Source organism: Trematomus bernacchii, unplaced genomic scaffold, assembly GCF_902827165.1.
Source record: "Trematomus bernacchii unplaced genomic scaffold, fTreBer1.1, whole genome shotgun sequence".
In the NCBI taxonomy this organism is placed as follows: Eukaryota; Metazoa; Chordata; class Actinopteri; order Perciformes; family Nototheniidae; genus Trematomus; species Trematomus bernacchii.
In genome coordinates, this window is record NW_022987665.1 from 17,501 (window position 1) to 32,830 (window position 15,330).

Sequence of the window (15,330 nt, forward strand, 5' to 3'; positions counted from 1 at the left end):
GCTCCTCAGAGTCAGAGCACGCAGCGCCATGGGTACTGAAACACACACACACACACACACACACACACACACACACACACACACACACACACACACACACACACACACACACTCCAAGTCAAATTCCTTGTACGTGTCAACCTACCAGGTAATGAACCTGTCTCTGATTCTGCTATATTTCTAGACGTCCAGGTGAAACCCTTTGATCCTCACCTGTGCGGCCCTGCAGAGACACGGAGGCGTTCAGTTCTCCGCTCCTGGTCGTCACGGTGACGGTGTACAGTCGTCCAGGTGTGAGCACGTTGAAGGTGCACTCCCTCATGTTGGGCTCCACCTCCCGCGTGTCCACCGTCACATTACCTTTAATCATGATAAATATAATAATAAGAATGAATCACCAGAGGTCGGATTAAAATCAGATTCAGGTGAAGTGTGTCTCTATGGTTACCGTGTCTCAGCGTCAGGAGGTACTGGTCACGTGACCCGGAGGGGGCGTGGCTCCACATGGCGCTGAGCGACGTCTCGTCAGCGTGACGGACGTGGAGCTCCATCACTGAGGCCGGAGCTGAGGAGAGGAGGACGGGATTCTTATATTTCTGTTAAATATTCCTGAAATAATGCATATATTTTATGTATTTCTGTAGTAATATATATTTTATTGGTTGTATACAGTACTGTATTCCTGCAGTAATGTATATATTTGATGTATTTCTGTAGTAATATATATCCTGACCTGTTCTCCCCTCACAGCTGCTCTCTCTCGTCTCTCCTCGGCTCTCCACCCTCAGCACGGCTCGGTAAACTCTTCCAGGAGTTAGACGGGTCCCGGGGAAGCTGTAGTTCAAAGCCTCTCGCTCCACAGCGGTGCTGACTAACTCCTGGGATCCATCGAGGAGGAGCAGCCTGTAACTCTCCCAGAGACCTGAGGGGGGAGACCAGGAGAGGAGGAGACCGCCGGAGGGGGAGGGGGAGAGGGAGAGGAGGGAGGGGGGGGCTGGAGCTGGAGGAGAGGAAGAAGAAACAAGAAAGAAAGAAAATGTTAGCGATTAATTAAAAGCCAAATGCAAAAAACGAGAAAATAAATACTAAAATAAATACATTTAGAAGTTTAAAAATTAAGAAATGAAAACTAAAGCAAAGACACCTCACCTGTCCAGACGGTGAGTTCTGATTGGCTCGTCAGCTCTCCACTAATGGTCGTCACAGTGACCTGATAGGCCGAGCCCGGAGTCAGCTGATCCACCACGACCTCTGTGTCGTTGGGCAGCAGCGTCATCTCCCAGGGGCTCGTCTCATTGGTCGAGAGCCCGGCGACGACGACAACGAAGAGCGCGTCCAGGTCGCCTTCGGGCTGTTGCCATGACAACAGGAAGCTAGTGTCGTTGTGGTCGGCGGTGAGATTTGAGACGGCGGCGGGAACTGGAACGAGATTTAGATGATATCAGATCCTTGTGGCTGGTGACTGTGTTCACGGGTAACAGTCATATTGAGGCTGTGAGTCATGTGCCCATGATTTAATAAATGCCCACACCGGGTTGTATTTGAACTCTCTGCCTCCTTGCTTGGTCGGGCCGCTCAACGGTCAGCCTCACATGCATAACAAGATAGAAGCATAACACCTCGATCAGCTGACGCCAACAGGAGCAGGGAGACAGAGCACTGAGAGCACAGCAGCCAAGGCTACAGGTGCGTGTGCTCAGTCAGGACAGTTTGAACTGATACACTGGGTCAAAGTTCATATGGCTAGGGATTACTTTGACCGAGATGCGCCGGCCCGTGCCTTGCCTTGGACTTCTACACAACTGCTCGGGTCTTGATGGACTGAGTGGGGAAGTTCAGGAGATATTCACCCTAAAACAAATCCCGCCATAAATCCTCCGAGCTGTCAAGATGAAAAAGATCAAAGCTGATATTTTGAGCGAGGGTATTTCTGAAGACCTTCCTTTAGAGAGATGTTTGTGTTGGGAGTTTGAACAGGAAGAGGATGGTCAGTGTTCTCTGTGGGGGTCCTGCTTTCCTTTAAGATATTTCCCACAATGCCGTATTATTATTATTACCTGTCCGAGCCGCTGCCGTCGCGCTGTTCGTCAGCCCTCCTGCCTCCGTAACCACGGTAACGTTGTACAGTCGCCCCGGCGTCAGGTCGAGGAGTGTGTGCTGCGTCGCCGTGCTCAACAACGTCTCGTTCCTCAGAACACCTGCAGGGGAAGGAGGGTCAAAATATCCATGCTTTTATTTTGAAATTCCATATTATGATTCAAGACTTCAAGTTTCAAGGCTTTTATTGCCATGTGTGCGTACAGTAGCTACAGTGAAGATATGTCAATGGAAACCTGACGTCACAGGCTCCTCCAACAGAGCAACACAATGACACAGATACAATAAATAAACAAACACTGAAATAAAGAGAAAGAAATATCAACTAGTGGAGAAAGGACTTCAACCATTTACCAAAATAAAAGCATGGACACTTAGGCAGGAATAGCACTCCTGAAGAACATTTTTTATAAAGATTTGTGTTATATTTTGCTTCATATTTGTTTGCCTTTCTTATTGGTCAGATATCAGATCATGTGACCCCTGACGGACGTACCTGATTGGTCTCTCAGCTGCAGCCTGAAGCGCTGAGTCCGTCCTGGGCCGGCCTGCCAGGAAACACCCAGGCTGCTGGAGGAGGAGAGAGAGAGGCCGAGGACTGCTGAGGGGCCTGAACACACACACACACACACACACACACACACACACACACACACACACACACACACACACACACACACACACACACACACACATTTGAAACACAAACGTGAAAAAAGTCAGAGAAATTAATGAAAGAAATTCCTAAAAATATGTAAAAATATTGGAAGAGAAACGTCAAAAAATAAGTAAAAAAATGGCAGGAAAATACATTACAAGGGTACGAAATAAATGTATAGAAATAAATAAAAATTGGTCCTAAAATATGTTAAAACTGTACGTACAGTATGTCAAGGAAATAAGTGGGAAAGATGTCCATATATATATATAGTTCAACTTAAATACAAATCAGAGGCACATATTGTACTTATTTTAGTAATAATAATAAATAATTCAAATGATAACATGACCTAAAATAACAGAGTAATTAAAAACAATGTAGGAGGTCAAATACGTCACAAAACTCCTAAAAAAATCCCGCCATAAACCCTCCGAGGTGTCAAGAGGAAAAAGATCAAAGCAGAGATGTGTTGCGCCTTTGATGTTTTGAAGGAGAAGGAGTTGGGTAGTTCTGAAGACGTTTCCTTTGGAGAGATTTATGTGTTGGGCGGTTTAACAGGAAAAGGATGGTCAGTGTTCTCTGTGGGGGTCCTGCTTTTCCTTAAGATATTTCCCACAATGCCTCTGTGTGTGTTTGTGTCGCCACCTCGGCTTCAAACTGAGAGGAACAATATTATCAGCTGCAGACATCTCCAGTGTTTCTGTGCAGAGATGTAAAGACTGTTTTTAAGTGTGTGTGTGTGTGTGTGACGTGCTTCTCCACAGCCACTGTTATATATGGAAGGCATTATGTGGAGCTATCATAGACACTACACATTAAACTTATGTATTTATATTCTAAATATTACATTACATGACATGTTACTTGTTAGACGCTTTTATCCAAAGCGACTTACATACTCAATACTGTGGGCAATCCCCACAGGAGCAATTTGGGGTGAAGTGTCTCAGGGACACAACGACATGCTGACTGCAGTGGGGTTTGAACCTGTGACCCCCTGATCCGAACACTAACGCTCTACCCACTGCGCCACACGCCTCCTGTGTTATTTTATTTAGAATATTTTCGCTTTAAAAAGTCCTTTCTGGCATGATCTATGTTCTCTTCAAAAACTGAACTTTTAAATCACAGAATACATGAGTTGCTGATCTGATGCTTTCTCCATTTTGAGTTATTTTTTGTTATTTGGAGTCTTTCTTTGGTTTTAACCAGAGTCAAACAATAACACAAATTCATTCAAAAGTGTTGCAGCGGTACACCAGCCACTCCTGTGTTAAAATGACTCTGGAAGAAGGAGGCAAAAATGTCATAATCACACCCAAATAGAATAGTACTAAGAAGAGTCTGCTCTGATTGGTTAGCTGGTCGGCTTTGTTGTGATAGGTCAACCAGCTTAGAGATGTCCCGCCCCCTTAAGCTTATCACGTACAATGTGTTGGAGCGCTAGCCAATAGGAGCGCGAGTGTTCCGTAGTGATGGATTTGAGCCTTTGCAGACCGTTTACATGCACTAACACCTATAGAACACACAAGAGGAGAGGGAACACCACAGAAGAAGAACAGAGCCTCTTTTTGTTTACGTAGCTTCAAGGAACTTTCTGGAAAGAGTTGATCAGGTAAAAAACAGACTTTCTTGTTCTGTCGTGTGAACTGTGCTAACCTCCAGAGAGAAGGAACCACAGCTTCTGACAAGGGTACAGTCAACTGGGTGTTTCCTCCACACACACACACACACACACACACACACACACACACACCCTCACGCCCTTTCCCACAGAACAAAGCAACAATGGAGGCAGGAAATTGCTGAACCCGGAGCTCTGCCCACGATGGAAACACACACTGAGGGTCCAACTCCTGTTCTGGAGCGCAGCCAGAGTGGAGACACAACACACACACACTTTCAAAAACACACACACACACTTTTACTGCTCTATCACTCTCTCTCAGCAGGGCTGTGGTTCCTGTAGCTAATCACAGCGCTGCAGAGAGGGGAAGCTACATGACTTTAACACACACACACACACACACACACACACACACACACACACACGCACACACACACACACGCACACACACACACACATGCACACACACACACACGCACACACACACACACACACACGCACACACACACACACACACACACACACTCACACACACACATGAAAACCCACACACACACACACACGCACACACACACACATGAAAACCCAAACACGCACACATGAAAGCACACACACACACACACACACATGAAAACCCAAACACGCACACATGAAAGCACACACACACACACGCACACACACACACACACACACACACATGAAAACCCACACACACACACACACACACACACACACGCACGCACATGAAAACCCAAACACACACACATGAAAGCACACACACACACACACACACACACACACACACACGCACACACACACACATGAAAACCCAAACACGCACACATGAAAGCACACACACACACACGCACACACACACACACACACACACACACATGAAAACCCACACACACACACACACACACACACACACACACGCACGCACATGAAAACCCAAACACGCACACATGAAAGCACACACACACACACACACACACACACACACACACATTTCTGACATATCTTTTACTAGTTGTTTGCTTTCTTCAGAGATGCAAATATTTTGTATTTAAAATGTTTTCAGATTCTTCTTTTTCACATCATTTTTAGGATTTTTTCTTTTTTTTATCTTGGGACAAACGCTGAAAAAAAACCCTCCAAGAAATCCATACTTAGTTGTTTGATAAAAGCAAAACAAATACAGATTTAGTGACTAAATAATGACGTACATAAAGCATGTGACTTCGGAATACAAATCGACCTATTGCTACACACAGATTCCTCACATTAAAACATGAAATCAACCAAAAACATCATATTTTATTTATATTATTATCTATTATTGTTATTATTTATGTAATTATATATACATTTTTCCAGATTGTCTTCCACTAGCGCTCATTTAAATTCCTCTGGTTCTCAACATGAAGTCAATCAGCAGCTCCTTCAGTGACGCCAGCCATTGTTCCCAGCATGCACCACAACAACAAGACCACTTCCTGTTTATTTCACAATAAGAGCCCCTACTTCCTTCCAACATGTAAACTCTCACACAGAGGCCGTTGTGTGTAAATACTTCCATATATAATGCCACCAGTCTGTGGAAACAATGCTGTTAATAACCAATGTGTATCTCCATGAACCAACTCGTAATCACAACAACAACAACAACAAAACGCATCGCACGTTTAATATGCGATACATTTGGATGTGCACATGGTACCTGGTCCATGTTTTATAATTAATAATAATGACTCATAATTTAAATTGAAGTCACTCCTGAAAACACGATGGGTCTCATTTGTTGTCAGGGTACCACAGGGCTCCAGACTCTTTTGACTTGTCATGTGACCTAACCCTATATTTCTCTGATAACTCTTTAAACACCGCATTTGTGTTAAATCAAGTCAACAGGATGCACTCGGGGTGTTTAAAGGGGCCACATTCTGCTTTTTTCTGTGGTGTTTCTGTGCACGTCAACGGTCTGCAGAGGCTAAAATCCCAAAGTTCCAGAACACGCTGACATCACTGAACACTCGCGCTCCTATTGGCTAGCGCTCCAACACATTGTAGGTGATAGGCTAAAGGGGGCGGGACATCTCTAAGCTGGTTGACCAATCACAACAGAGCCGGCCAGCTAACCAATCAGAGCAGACTGGGCTCTGGTTTCAGACAGAGGGTGAAAAGAGGTAGTACAGGCAGTATGAGACACATAAAGAGCCTTCTGAACATTAAATCATGGAGTGGTAGCATGCTGACTCATTCCCGCGGTTTTAGGACTCATTCCTGGACTTACGGGTGTGCAGCGTGATGTTCCTCGTCTCCTCGCCGCTCTGTGATTGGACGATCAGCTCGTAGGCGGTTCCCGGCTCCAGCTGCTCCAACACACAGGTAAACACACCTCCTTCCTCCTTGTTTCCTCCATCCTCCTCTCCTAGCTGATTCGTCCCCAGATAGTTCCCTCCTGTCGCATTCTTCCTCTCCTCCTCCTCCTGTCCTTGTTTCCTTCCTCCTATCTCATTAGTCTCTGCCTCCTCGTCTCCTTCTCTCCTGCACTCGGTGCTGTCTGATCCTGAGGAGGTGATGGAGAAGGAGCAGTGTCTCTGAGGGGAGGAGAGGGAGAGAGAGAGGGAGTCCAGGTGGGAGACGGGGGAGGATAGAGAGAAGCTGCAGGAGGGAGACTCTGAGGGAGCGGCGCCTAGATCCTGAGGAGGAGACAAAGAACAGTTAGTCCTCCTATTCTGCTAAATCCACTTCTTCATGTCTCTTCTACATCAACATGTGTCCCCTCTTCTTCATGTCTCTTCTTCATCAACATGTGTCCCCTCTTCTTCATGTCTCTTCTACATCAACATGTGTCCCCTCTTCTTCATGTCTCTTCTACATCAACATGTGTCCCCTCTTCTTCATGTTTCTTCTACATCAACATGTGTCCCCTCTTCTTCATCAACATGTGTCCCCTCTTCTTCATGTCTCTTCTACATCAACATGTGTCCCCTCTTCTTCATGTCTCTTCTTCATCAACATGTGTCCCCTCTTCTTCATGTCTCTTCTACATCAACATGTGTCCCCTCTTCTTCATGTCTCTTCTACATCACCATGTGTCCCCTCTTCTTCATGTCTCTTCTTCATCAACATGTGTCCCCTCTTCTTCATGTCTCTTCTACATCAACATGTGTCCCCTCTTCTTCATGTCTCTTCTACATCAACATGTGTCCCCTCTTCTTCATGTCTCTTCTACATCAACATGTGTCCCCTCTTCTTCATGTCTCTTCTTCATCAACATGTGTCCCCTCTTCTTCATGTCTCTTCTACATCAACATGTGGTCCCCTCTTCTTCATGTCTTTTCTTCATCAACATGTGTCCCCTCTTCTTCATGTCTCTTCTACATCAACATGTGTCCCCTCTTCTTCATGTCTCTTCTTCATCAACATGTGTCCCCTCTTCTTCATGTCTCTTCTACATCAACATGTGTCCCCTCTTCTTCATGTCTCTTCTACATCACCATGTGTCCCCTCTTCTTCATGTCTCTTCTACATCAACATGTGTCCCCTCTTCTTCATGTCTCTTCTACATCAACATGTGTCCCCTCTTCTTCATGTCTCTTCTTCATCAACATGTGTCCCCTCTTCTTCATGTCTCTTCTTCATCAACATGTGTCCCCTCTTCTTCATGTCTCTTCTTCATCAACATGTGTCCCCTCTTCTTCATGTCTCTTCTTCATCAACATGTGTCCCCTCTTCTTCATGTCTCTTCTTCATCAACATGTGTCCCCTCTTCTTCATGTCTCTTCTTCATCAACATGTGTCCCCTCTTCTTCATGTCTCTTCTTCATCAACATGTGTCCCCTCTTCTTCATGTCTCTTCTTCATCAACATGTGTCCCCTCTGTGTAAAGAGACTCTGAAAGTTTCAGGAACAAAGATTCTCTCTCTTTTTGATCCATTTCTATAAAAACCTGTCTGAAAAAGAGCTGATCAGATTTTGGCCACTTGATGATGTCATAACGATGTTTTGTCTTGTGTAACCATTAGCCAATCAGCAACCAAGGTAACCCCCCCCCCCCCCACATTATCACCTGAATCTCCTCCTAGAGCACCATTGAGTTCTTTGTAACCAAATCTCTCTCAGAGGGGCGTGGGGAGGGGCTCCTTATTTTCATCTAAAGTAACAGACAGAGAATCAGCACTTTGGAAACAGGGCTGAAACAGAGGGGATTATGGGTAATGCTGCGATGATCTGTTTGGTGTTTCAGCCAATCAGAGACAGGCTCTGGATATATCTGAGACCTGTGATATATTGATGAAGAAGAGGATGATAGGGGACCTTTAATAAATATAACCCATCAGTGTTCACCGCAACGGAGACAGCAAACTATTATTTTAACATGTATGATATTTTGTTAAAAATGAAAATCCCCAACAATTTATAGAAGAACGACTAAATGATTAAAAGAAAGTAAATTTAAATATCTTTTTCTACAGTGTAAGTATTTTGGATTCATTCTCACTACAGCAATACGATACGATAAATAATATAAATAATACTGTGCATTGTCCCTGCCAAATAAACGATTAAATAATCTAATCTACTTTTAAATAGAATCTGGGAAACATTAAACTAATACTTTTTTGTTTATCTGCAAAGAAATCATCAAATATACCGTCTGGTGTTAATCAGATGCAGATATTTAAAGAAATAAACCTTTGTCCCAGAAGCAAGAGCTGGAGAAGTACTCAGATCTTGTACCTGAGTGAAAGTAAAAGTACTCAGATCTTGTACCTGAGTGAAAGTAAAAGTACTCAGATCTTGTACTTGAGTAATAGCAGAAGTACTCAGATCTTGTACTTGAGTAAAAGTAGAAGTACTCAGGTCTTGTACTTGAGTAAAAGTAGAAGTACTCAGATCTTGTACTTGAGTAAAAGTAGAAGTACTCAGATCTTGTACTTGAGTAAAAGTAGAAGTACCAGAGTGTAGGAATACTCTGTTACAGTAAAAGTCCTGCATTCAAAATGTTCCTCAAGTAAAGTAGAAAAGTATTCTCATCAAAATATAGTGAAAGTAGCGACAGTAAAAGTAGTCATTGTGCAGATTGGTCCATTTCAGAATAATATATATGATATGTTTTATAATGATTGATCATGAAAGTGTTCTCAAAGCTGGTAAAGGTGCAGCTAGTTTGAATGACTTTGTATACTGCAGGGTAGCTTGTGGATTTACTCCAGGTGGAACTAAAGTCTGATTTAACACTTGATTAGATTTCACATCATTCATCCACATCTGTGAAGTAACTAAAGGTATTAAATACAGGTAGTGGAGTAGAAGTACACGATGTACCTCTGGACTGTAGTGGGGTAGAAGTACACAGTAGCATACAATGGAAATACTCAAGTAAAGTACAAGTACCTCAAAATTGTACTTGAGTAAAACACTTATTTACTTCCCACCTCTGCCAGAAGCAGAAGACACAATAAAGAAAATGTGTCTCTGATAACGAGACAGACAGGAAGAGGAAATGACGACAACAACTAGTTAATTAAGAGACACTATTAATTATTTAAATAAATGCCCTTGTTCTCCATGTTTAGGTCACTAATTATAATAATCAGAATTTGGGTGAATCAAAACTTGTTTGTTTTTGTTGGAACTCGTGTCTTGTAATTACTTATGGTCTTAGTATCATTTTTTATTATACATTTTTTAATGTTTGTTTTTCACTTGTTAATTCTTACTGGTTAGATCTCATTGAAGTAACGTAATGTCCTGAGTTTTTAAGCCTTAATTATTAGTGTTTATTTTATGTTTTTATTTATTTAAGTGAATATATTGAAATATAAAAAAAGTATTTCTTTATTGAGACTAAACTTCTCATAAAAGACAGAAACATATATACTTAAAGTAATTTAATTGTTTAAGTCTCATATTAATTCTTATGTTTTAAGTAAAGAAATAAGGAAGAAATTGGCTTTTATTTTTAACCGAAACGTAAAAATGAAGCTCAGATACAGTGAATGAAACCTAAGCGTGTGAACAGATGAGCGCCTCACCCTGAGCAGCAGCAGCGAGGACAACCACAGGAAACTGAACACTTTACATCTCAGCATTTTGATCCTCAAACTGCACCATAATCCTGCGCCGGAGCGTCGGGAAACAAGTTTATATTCACGATAAACTGCACGAAATATTCCTTTTTAGTCTTCAGCGACGTCCTGGTGGAAAATAGAGTTGGATCAATTAGAAACAGAATAAATCCCTAAGTGATTAAAGTCCTCTCTGTCGTCCGTCTCCTCTCCGTCTCGTGTCCAACTCACATCCAGTCTGAGGGTTTCCTCTGTTTTCTGTCCTGCCTGTCTCACCCTCTGTCTTCCTGTCTGTCTTCCTGTCTGTTAGAGTCTATAGTGTCGGGCTGGAGTCACTAACGGACTTCCTCCATCAGCTCTGAAACACTGCGAGAAGAAAGAGAGACCGCTATAAATAAATAAAAGTATCTGCGCCTTTCAGGGAAAGTTATAAATAGAGACGAGTTTGATGCAAATTAGTTGTTTTATTTATTTTCTTAAAGAGTCCTCTCCAGTTGATGTTCAGATGTATATCAGTATGTAGTGTCTCCACTTTAAAGAGTCCTCTCCTGCTGATGTTCAGGTGTATATCAGTATGTAGTGTCTCTACTTTAAAGAGTCCTCTCCTGCTGATGTTCAGGTGTATATCAGTATGTAGTGTCTCTACTTTAAAGAGTCCTCTCCTGCTGATGTCCAGGTGTATATCAGTATGTAGTGTCTCTACTTTAAAGAGTCCTCTCCTGCTGATGTCCAGGTGTATATCAGTATGTAGTGTCTCTACTTTAAAGAGTCCTCTCCTGCTGATGTTCAGGTGTATATCAGTATGTAGTGTCTCTACTTTAAAGAGTCCTCTCCTGCTGATGTTCAGGTGTATATCAGTATGTAGTGTCTCTACTTTAAAGAGTCCTCTCCTGCTGATGTTCAGGTGTATATCAGTATGTAGTGTCTCTACTTTAAAGAGTCCTCTCCTGCTGATGTTCAGGTGTATATCAGTATGTAGTGTCTCTACTTTAAAGAGTCCTCTCCTGCTGATGTCCAGGTGTATATCAGTATGTAGTGTCTCTACTTTAAAGAGTCCTCTCCTGCTGATGTTCAGGTGTATATCAGTATGTAGTGTCTCTACTTTAAAGAGTCCTCTCCTGCTGATGTTCAGGTGTATATCAGTATGTAGTGTCTCTACTTTAAAGAGTCCTCTCCTGCTGATGTTCAGGTGTATATCAGTATGTAGTGTCTCTACTTTAAAGAGTCCTCTCCTGCTGATGTTCAGGTGTATATCAGTATGTAGTGTCTCTACTTTAAAGAGTCCTCTCCTGCTGATGTTCAGGTGTATATCAGTATGTAGTGTCTCTACTTTAAAGAGTCCTCTCCTGCTGGTGTTCAGGTGTATATCAGTATGTAGTGTCTCTACTTTAAAGAGTCCTCTCCTGCTGATGTTCAGGTGTATATCAGTATGTAGTGTCTCTACTTTAAAGAGTCCTCTCCTGCTGATGTTCAGGTGTATATCAGTATGTAGTGTCTCTACTTTAAAGAGTCCTCTCCTGCTGATGTTCAGGTGTATATCAGTATGTAGTGTCTCTACTTTAAAGAGTCCTCTCCTGCTGATGTTCAGGTGTATATCAGTATGTAGTGTCTCTACTTTAAAGAGTCCTCTCCTGCTGATGTCCAGGTGTATATCAGTATGTAGTGTCTCTACTTTAAAGAGTCCTCTCCTGCTGATGTTCAGGTGTATATCAGTATGTAGTGTCTCTACTTTAAAGAGTCCTCTCCTGCTGATGTTCAGGTGTATATCAGTATGTAGTGTCTCTACTTTAAAGAGTCCTCTCCTGCTGATGTTCAGGTGTATATCAGTATGTAGTGTCTCTACTTTAAAGAGTCCTCTCCTGCTGATGTTCAGGTGTATATCAGTATGTAGTGTCTCTACTTTAAAGAGTCCTCTCCTGCTGATGTTCAGGTGTATATCAGTATGTAGTGTCTCTACTTTAAAGAGTCCTCTCCTGCTGGTGTTCAGGTGTATATCAGTATGTAGTGTCTCTACTTTAAAGAGTCCTCTCCTGCTGATGTTCAGGTGTATATCAGTATGTAGTGTCTCTACTTTAAAGAGTCCTCTCCTGCTGATGTTCAGGTGTATATCAGTATGTAGTGTCTCTACTTTAAAGAGTCCTCTCCCGCTGATGTTCAGGTGTATATCAGTATGTATTGTCTCTACTTTAAAGAGTCCTCTCCCGCTGATGTTCAGGTGTATATCAGTATGTTGTGTCTCTACTTTAAAGAGTCCTCTCCCGCTGATGTTCAGGTGTATATCAGTATGTATTGTCTCTACTTTAAAGAGTCCTCTCCCGCTGATGTTCAGGTGTATATCAGTATGTAGTGTCTCTACTTTAAAGAGTCCTCTCCTGCTGATGTTCAGGTGTATATCAGTATGTAGTGTCTCTACTTTAAAGAGTCCTCTCCTGCTGATGTTCAGGTGTATATCAGTATGTAGTGCCTCTACTTTAAAGAGTCCTCTCCTGCTGATGTTCAGGTGTATATCAGTATGTAGTGCAGGGGTACTCAAACTTTTTTATTAAAGGTCCAGTTGTGAACTTTATACAAGGTCACTGGTCCGGATCAATGCCAGTAAAGTCGTCGTCCCCCCCCCCCCCCCCCCCCTGAGCGGAGAAACAAAACTGAAATTAAGAAGCAGTTTCTTGGCGCTCTATGCATGGAGTTTCCCGACATGTCGTTGCAGTAAATTAAAGGGTGTTTCATGTTGTCGTTGCTGTGGACCTTCTTAATCTACCTTCTTTGGGGGCCCCCTTCTGGTCCAAGCATTTGCCTGCCTTGCCTGTCGGTAAACGGCGCCCCTGTATACACACACACATTCAATACATACATACAGTATGTCAAGGTAAACTTGCAGTTAACTTGCGGTCTGCTATGCGTGTCACGCTCGCGCACACAAGTAAATATATATATGCACGTTCATTCTCACAACGCGTCAGACACAAGATGCGCGTACATGATGATGTACATTAATTGATCAGAATCAGAATTTTTTTTTTTTTTTTTATTATTATTATTTATTTTTTATAATGGGACACAGGGTTCGGTGCGCATTGATTTGCAGTTCGGTCCGGATCCGGACCTTGGTCCGGAGTTTGAGAAGCCCTGATGTAGTGTCTCTACTTTAAATAGTCCTCTCCTGCTGATGTTCAGGTGTATATCAGTATGTAGTATCTCTACTTTAAAGAGTCCTCTCCTGCTGATGTTCAGGTGTATATCAGTATGTAGTATCTCTACTTTAAAGAGTCCTCTCCTGCTGATGTTCAGGTGTATATCAGTATGTAGTGTCTCTACTTTAAAGAGTCCTCTCCTGCTGATGTTCAGGTGTATATCAGTATGTAGTGTCTCTACTTTAAAGAGTCCTCTCCTGCTGATGTTCAGGTGTATATCAGTATGTAGTGTCTCTACTTTAAAGAGTCCTCTCCTGCTGATGTTCAGGTGTATATCAGTATGTAGTGTCTCTACTTTAAAGAGTCCTCTCCTGCTGATGTTCAGGTGTATATCAGTATGTAGTGTCTCTACTTTAAAGAGTCCTCTCCTGCTGATGTGGCTCTCTTTAGTTAATCTGATCCATAAAAGGTCAGACTCTTGTGTTATGCAGCATTTAAAGTAAAAAGTCCAACAGGCTTTGTTTCATTGGAGCTACTTTTAGTCTCCACACCTCTTTCCTTCCTTCCTTCCTGCCCCCCCCTCCTCTCTGTGTCTCTATTATTTTACATGATAAAGTTTCTAGGAAGAAAAGTTAAAACGGCATGAAGTAGATTAACCTTCATGAATCATGTCTGTGACTCAAACTACTGTAAAACAGTCCAAATGAGCCATTAATTCCCATTTGATTACAAATAAAAGCAGGGGAATGTAACCAAGTACATTTACTTAAGTAATTAACCCAATAAAAGTACAACTAATTGCACATTTTACGAGAAAAAGTAATTTCAGAAGTTTTTAAACGATTAACTGTTGGTTTTCAGTCAGTCCACAGGAGTCAATGTGTTTTATGTCCAGTGTTTATGTACAGATTACAGGTAACATTATATATATTTGATAGTAGATAGAGAGGTAACAGCACTACTCAGTGGCTCCGGACTACAACATTCAAGTTGATTAGTAATACAGTAAAAACCCACAGGAAGTATCATCAGGTCTGAGCTGTTAACCCACACACAGCTCACATTTATTGATATACGTTTTAGGCAGTTAAAATCTGAAATGGGTATTTAGACGAAGTCAGTTTGTATTTTTTATGACACTTTCTGGTTGTTATCTAGTGTGCCACCATCTCTATTAGCAGGCTAGCTAAGAAACAGCGGTCAGAAGCTAACAAACTTGAGCTTGTTATTAGCAGAAAATGTAGCATTGATTAGCATTAATTCTTTCTGGTTAATTTTATTTGATCGGTGGTGACGTGAAGTCATGTGACCGTGCTGTAGTTCCTTTATAGCCCAACATTAGCCACCTTTAGCTTAGCGGTGGTGACGTGAAGTCATGTGACCGTGCTGTAGTTCCTTTATAGCCCAACATTAGCCACCTTTAGCTTAGCGGTGGTGACGTGAAGTCATGTGACCGTGCTGTAGTTCCTTTATAGCCCAACATTAGCCACCTTTAGGTTAGCGGTGGTGACGTGAAGTCATGTGACCGTGCTGTAGTTCCTTTATAGCCCAACATTAGCCACCTTTAGCTTAGCGGTGGTGACGTGAAGTCATGTGACCGTGCTCTAGTTCCTTTATAGCCCAACATTAGCCACCTTTAGCTTAGCGGTGGTGACGTGAAGTCATGTGACCGTGCTCTAGTTCCTGTATAGCCCAACATTAGCCACCTTTAGCTTAGCAGTGGTTTGCCACAGAGAT

General features: G+C 42.4%; 1 protein-coding gene across 1 annotated transcript in view; it reads right to left on the reverse strand.

Annotated features, from left to right (window-relative positions):
• ptprb (protein tyrosine phosphatase receptor type b) overlaps nucleotides 1–10,706 on the reverse strand; it is a gene marked incomplete at its 3' end in the record, with an annotated part of 27,994 nt that extends 17,288 nt beyond the window's left edge. Inside the window, 9 exon segments of the mRNA XM_034135795.1 lie at nucleotides 1–35; nucleotides 214–360; nucleotides 449–565; nucleotides 734–1,000; nucleotides 1,150–1,419; nucleotides 2,058–2,198; nucleotides 2,594–2,707; nucleotides 6,679–7,087; nucleotides 10,430–10,706. The exon segment at nucleotides 1–35 is cut by the window's left edge and continues 83 nt beyond it. Of these exon segments, the coding sequence (XP_033991686.1) occupies nucleotides 1–35; nucleotides 214–360; nucleotides 449–565; nucleotides 734–1,000; nucleotides 1,150–1,419; nucleotides 2,058–2,198; nucleotides 2,594–2,707; nucleotides 6,679–7,087; nucleotides 10,430–10,486 (1,557 nt within the window).
• Between the last annotated feature and the right edge of the window lie 4,624 nt (nucleotides 10,707–15,330).